General features: G+C 36.6%; 1 protein-coding gene across 2 annotated transcripts in view; it reads left to right on the top strand.

Annotated features, from left to right (window-relative positions):
- The first annotated feature begins 1493 nt into the window (after positions 1-1493).
- Positions 1494-6377, top strand: part of nudt12 (nudix (nucleoside diphosphate linked moiety X)-type motif 12) — an 18027-nt gene continuing 13143 nt past the window's right edge. For both annotated transcript variants that reach the window (XM_067573085.1, XM_067573075.1), the window contains exons 1-3: positions 1494-1616; positions 4203-4413; positions 5783-6086. In XM_067573085.1, the coding sequence (XP_067429186.1) occupies positions 1532-1616; positions 4203-4413; positions 5783-6086 (600 nt within the window). In that variant the 5' untranslated portion in view covers positions 1494-1531. The remainder of the gene's footprint in view (positions 1617-4202; positions 4414-5782; positions 6087-6377) is intronic.

Here is a 6377-nt window from a genome sequence, read left to right as displayed (position 1 = left end):
TAATAATGTCACTTTTAAATCCAGGAGGAAACAACACCTGCCATGAAAGAAAAGATTATAACGCAATATATCAGAACACAGTGAGAGCTTTAATTAATAAAGTTTAATTTTCACTGAAGCACTTTGGGTGTGAAATACTGGGACATGGATGTTATTAATAATTTATTGAATAAATGTAAAAATCATGAAACATTGGCCTCTTTGTGGCCACGGCTGGATTTCTGTCCCATTGTAAATTATCCAGGTTTGGGCTAATTTAATCAAACACAGATTAATTAAGGGATATGCATCTATGCAAATCATCATCTTAAATAACTAAAGTCTTAAAATTATACTTTGACAAAGGGCCCTTCTTTAAAACAGGGACTCCAGATCAGGTAGAGCCTCATCATGTCAGCTGATATTATGCGTTTGTGGTGCAAACAATTACATTTAATTAAACGACCAAAAACTGTCCAATCAGTGAACTTTGGTAGCTCAGCCTTGTATGTGGCAACAGTAAAGGTGAGAAAGAGGTTGGTATCTTTTTTTAAGACTTCTTTTTTCCTCAAATTTAACATCCAGAACTAAAAGTTAAAATAAAGCGCAACTCAAGAAATATACAGCTGTGTGTCGTCGCCCCTAACCTGTTTGTATTTTGTATGTCAGAAAGTGGGAAAAAAAGTGCATATTAAGCCTATAAACCTGTTTTCAGCAGCGTATTGCTGCCACCATGACAAAAAAAACATTTGCTGAGATTCTCTTACCATATCCTTATCTGGTGACCCTTTGGAGGGGCCCGACCCCTAGGTTGGGAACCACTGGACTAAACTAGCTAACTGTATATAAAGTAGTGTAAACTAGCTCCACCTCCAGCAGCTACAACAGTAACATGCTGCTCTAACACTGATGCTTCACTATTAATAATCTAATGATGTCATATATAATAATATATCAGTCAGAGGGACCAAACCACTACTTTTACTGCAATACTTTAACTACATCAAGCTCATAATACTTATGTACTTTTACTGCAATACTTTAACTACATCAAGCTCATAATACTTATGTACTTTTACTGCAATACTTTAACTACATCAAGCTCATAATACTTATGTACTTTTACTGCAATACTTTAACTACATCAAGCTCATAATACTTATGTACTTTTACTGCAATACTTTAACTACATCAAGCTCATAATACTTATGTACTTTTACTGTAGTAGGATTTTTCATGCAGGACTTTTACTTATATTTTTACATTGCTGTATTTTACTTAAGTAAAGGATCTGAATAGCCTACTTATTCCACCACTGTTATGATACAATAGCAAACATAAAGTAGAAAGGAAAGTGCAATAGGTATAAGACAAAGAAAAGAGCACAAACATGAAAAATATGTTGTTAAAATATGAAAAGTATCTCGTTCAAATGAGAAAAGCAAGCAAATATTTGTATTTGTTATCTTGATGGCGAAACTCCAAAATACAGACGCTTTAAGGAGCACTTGAAAGCCGCACAGTGCTGCTCAGCGTCAGTAGCTGCTCTTGAATGCAGCACGTCACCTTTTCTCCGACACAACAGAGAAACTGCTTGAAGGACAGAAAAGGAAAAACACCACGGAGCTACAGACAAGGTAGGACTTTAATAATTACCCCGAAACTGTGGCTTTAATAATCTGTATTGATGGCAGTTATGAATAAGCGGTTATAGTTAGCTTAAGTTAAGCTAACTCATATTCGTGCTGTCATTTACACAACAGTAACTAGAGAGCTTCAGAAGACTTCAAAACTTATTTAGCTTGTCAAACCACATCGGTTTACTGTTAACAGATAAACTGATGTCAGTTTTATTTCTTGCTTTGACTGTTGGAGAAATATAACACCGTAATCCTTCAGTTACAGATAGATACAAGCTAGTCTGTATGAATGTAACAGTCAAGATACTTTATCTTCATTTACAGGCGTGATATTGATATTAGAAACGCCAAAAAAGAGAATAAATCATCGTCATTACTCACTATTGAAAGCTTAGGGACTCAGTATATTATTACAGAAGTATGACTTACCTTTACTACACGTGTAATTCATGGTGTTTCGTGTACGTTAAGGTGCGTTTTGTAACAGCGTTATTTAACAGGCAGGTCTCAAGATTGATTGACAGCTGTTTGCACCAATGAGAGCGAAGAAGAAGAAAAGTTCATTTAACGACGTTTTAGTTTAAAGGACAAGTTCAACATTTCTCAATCCTGTCTTAAAACAACAGTCAGGAGCTCAGATGAACAGTGAAACATGTGTTTTTCTTGCTGTAATCATTCTTCCTGTTCATACTGACCATTAGAAGATCCCTTCATAATGCATTTACAATGGAAGTCAGTGGTAGGCAAATAGCGGCCCGTGGGCCAAATCTGGCCCTCTAGCAAAAACATTTGGTTCCTGAAGAAAGCTGAACTTTTCACTTTCATAGTTTACATCAAAACTTAATTATTTTTTAGAAATCAGCTATCAGTAGATAGCAAATCTACAGTTAAATCTCTAGCTAGTAGTGCAACACAGAGGAGACATTTTCATATATGAGTCATTTTTGCCAAATTTGTATTAATGTAAGTTTCTCTCATACTGTTGTTCCTCACTTTCTAAAGGGAACATTTGCTGTTGGATACAGTCCTAAAAGAAACAGTTTCATCTATCAATTATATTCCTAAATTAATTCATAGAAATAAAAAAAACCCACAATATTAGAAACAAACACCACACCACCCTAATTTAACAACAATGAAATAATCTAATTGCTGATCCCTGATGTAAGTGATGGGGGACAAAATCCACAGTCCTCTTTCTGTGTTAAAATGTATTTCAAAGTTTATCTGAAGCTGATATGAAGCTTCAGCGTCCAAATGAGTCAAATCAAGCAGATATCTTTCAACACCAAAGTCCCTCTTTTTGTTACTATACTTCCACCTGCAGCTCAACAGGGAAACACTGTCCGAGGAAACACAAAGAGGGAATTTGATGCTAAAAAGACTGTAAATGTGTCAGATATCCACTTGATATGACTAACTCAGACTGATGAAGCCTCATATAAGCTTCACATCAACTTTTAATTGACTGTGTGGACACACTGTGGATTTTGGCCTCCATCACTTACACTGAAAGCACATTTGAAGGATCTTTTAATATCCAGTATGAACAGGAGGAATAGTTACAGCGAGGAAAACCTCTTTCACTGTTCATATGGACACCTGACTGCTGTTTCAAGACACACTGGAAAAACTGTGAACCCGTCCTTTAAATTTTTCATTAAAAAAACGTAACTAATTGGAGACATTGACACATATTTTAATAAAAATCATAGTAATAAATGGGAGCATGGTGATTAGATTTCACCCTGCTGACACACTTTTATAAGAGGTCTGATGATATTATATTTTTTTTTTCTTTTTGCCAGTAAATCCCATGAAAAGACCCGAGCAAAATAAATAAGTAATGTGTTTGTATCCAAAGCCACATGAAAACAAAATGCAACCATGTATTTGTGAACTGTTTTTAAAGATTTACAATCTTAATGAGAGACAAACTAACATATTTCTGGTTTTGGTCTCTTAATTTGTTGACAATATGAGAAATATGGAATATCAGCAACTTGAAATGAATGTTTTCAAGGAATTCTTCCAGATTAAAAATGTTTAATTGTAGGTTTCATGATCGTATAAATTTTGTGTGGGTAAAGCTGAGAACAAATTTGAGTTTTTCTAATAAAAAATCATCACATTATATGAACTCTAATAAATCTGTCTGCATAGTCTACCACAGTCTTTTCTTGATACGACCACCAGATGGCGCCAAAGGAAGACAAAAGACGATTATTTTCAGTACCAATTAATCTGCAGATTATCTTCTTTCCTGTGGTTTACTCTATGTGTCAGAAAATTGTCTTTCAAAGTCTTTAAATGTCTTGTTTTGTCCAACCAACAGTACAAAACCCAAAGATATTCAATTTACAATCATATAAAACAAATAAAAGCAGAAAATACAACTGAGCATCAGGGAATCTTTGGTATTTATGACAGAAAAATTTACTTAAAATGATCAGTTATCAAAATAGTTGCAGATACATACAAACTTTTTATTTAAACAGTTTTACTCATGATTATGCTTCTCCTCATGATATCCGTCCCCACGTCTGTTCTCCTGATCACACATTAACCTGAGGTCGATTACAGACAGAATGACGAGCCTCCAGATGAGCGCGAAGGAGGAGATGTTGGAGAAGTTCCTGGACGCTGCGGCCAGAGGGGATCTGAGCCAGGTGTCCACGCTGCTGTCCGGCGTCCCCTCGCTCATCAACCAGACGGGATACAGCGGCTGGACGGCGCTGATGCTCGCCGCTCGCAACGGACACTATCATGTAGCCGAGGCGCTGCTGTCACAGGGGTATAAACTCTGACAATATGGCTGAATACAAAACTTTTAAATATATCTTTAAACCTTTATTAATATTGTTTGGACACTAGAGGGACAGAAAAACAGCCCTGACATTTATTCACCATGTAGACTTTTTGTAAATCCAAAACTATGAGCTAAAAGAGGCTAAACGTCTAGAAATGGTGGTAATTCTTATAAGCAGCTCCTAATATATTACACCTAGTCATTTGTTAAGTTTTATTGTAAACAGTATAGCTTTATGTGCTAAAAACACAAACACAAGTGAACAGAAACAGCCAAAGAAATAAACATCTCAGGCTGCAAGTTATTAGAAACAAGATTCACTTACATTCTACCAACTTTTTAATCACCTGAACGCATCATGAGGTACAGATGTGTTTGTAACATCACATGTAAAAATGCAGAGCAGACGTTTCTTCTTTCAGCTCTTTACTCTGGTTGTCTGTTAGCCAAAACCTCCAAAAACACATCTCAGGGCTCAAAAACTATGCAGCCTACAGGTTACTGTGTAATGTTATTATTCAAATATAAAGATGTTACACTTAGACATAAATTAATGACTAAAACTATATTTTAGTCATTCATGCTTTATTTTATTTGATTGTATTTATTGTTGCAGTTTGTGTTTACTTATCTCAGTCTCACTTCTCTACCAGTAAAACAAAATATAGTTTTAGGATTAGTGCGTTAAAAATACAGAATCCTTTGTTTAATGACTTTTTTATCATGTTTTTTGCTGTGTTAATATATAAACAATCAGGCACTAAAAATAATGGACAAAAAGCCTGTTCGGTGGCATCACTACACTGTCACATACTGAAAAAATACAATCTACTTAGTTTTGAGAGCTTTACTCATTTTTTGTTTTCTTAAATTAGTTTTCAAATGTATCAACAGTTTAGCCCCCCCGAGCCTCTTTCTAGATATATCCAAAGACAAGACAGTACCAGAGTGACGAGGAGCACGGTGAACGGCAACTGTAAAATATCATATCGTAGATCTAAATTTTGAGCCTTCTCCATACAGGACTGTCAACACGTTACCAACTAAAAATCAAATTAATTTCAGATATAAAATCTTTTACAACAAAGGTTAAGTGCTGGCTAAAAGCAAACCAGAGCTGTACCCATTTTTAGGTAATCGTATTGTATTGTTTTGTTTTGTTTTGTTTTTTTCAAACTGTACATCACAATCAATGTAATTCAGTATTTGTATTTTATTATACTCCCATATCGGTAGTGCACTGCGGTTTTTATGATGATGAAAGCTGTATATTTTAATTACATCGTGTTCCTCCCCTGAAGAAACTAAACCTACATTAGATGAACTCATTGCTTCCCCTTCTTTCTCCTTCAAGCTGTGACAAGTTCTCAGTGAACAGCTCGTCACAGACCGCCTACGATATCGCCAAGTTCTGGGGCCACAGACACGTCTCCAACCTGCTGAGTCGGACGGACGACGGCTGCCGGCGCATCCTGCCGGGCTCCGACCTCAGCCAGCAGGAGAACTACTTCAGCAGGGAGACGCTGGACCGGCTGAGTGGGAAGAGGACGGATACGGGCTGGTTGGAGGCCAAACAGAACGACCCGGACACGGTCTACATCCTGTTCTCCAACCTCAGTCCCATGGTCAGCAGCTTGCAGGAGGAAGGCAGCGCGGGGGTACGTTACTGTTGAACGATTGATCGCCAGTTTTTTGGAAATGATCTGTTTTGAACGATCTGCTGTACTGATCACAGGACACACAAGAACAGCAAGGGGTCATCTTAAAGTAGTTTTCAAAGTATTTTGAAATGTGGGTAACCATAGCAACTGTACTGATGCTTCAGGCTGGTGAGACTAATCTAACTATGGGTTAAACTAACTACAAAGATGCACGGCGGAGGACTTTCTTTATTCTATGTTCTATGGACACAATTATAAATTGATAGTTGATATGATAGATCACCCACA

The sequence above is a fragment of the Thunnus thynnus genome, chromosome 2 (assembly GCF_963924715.1).
Source record: "Thunnus thynnus chromosome 2, fThuThy2.1, whole genome shotgun sequence".
NCBI classification, from domain to species: domain Eukaryota; kingdom Metazoa; phylum Chordata; class Actinopteri; order Scombriformes; family Scombridae; genus Thunnus; species Thunnus thynnus.
The sequence above is the reverse complement of the archived record's forward strand: the minus strand, read 5'-3'. Positions and strand labels throughout refer to the sequence as shown.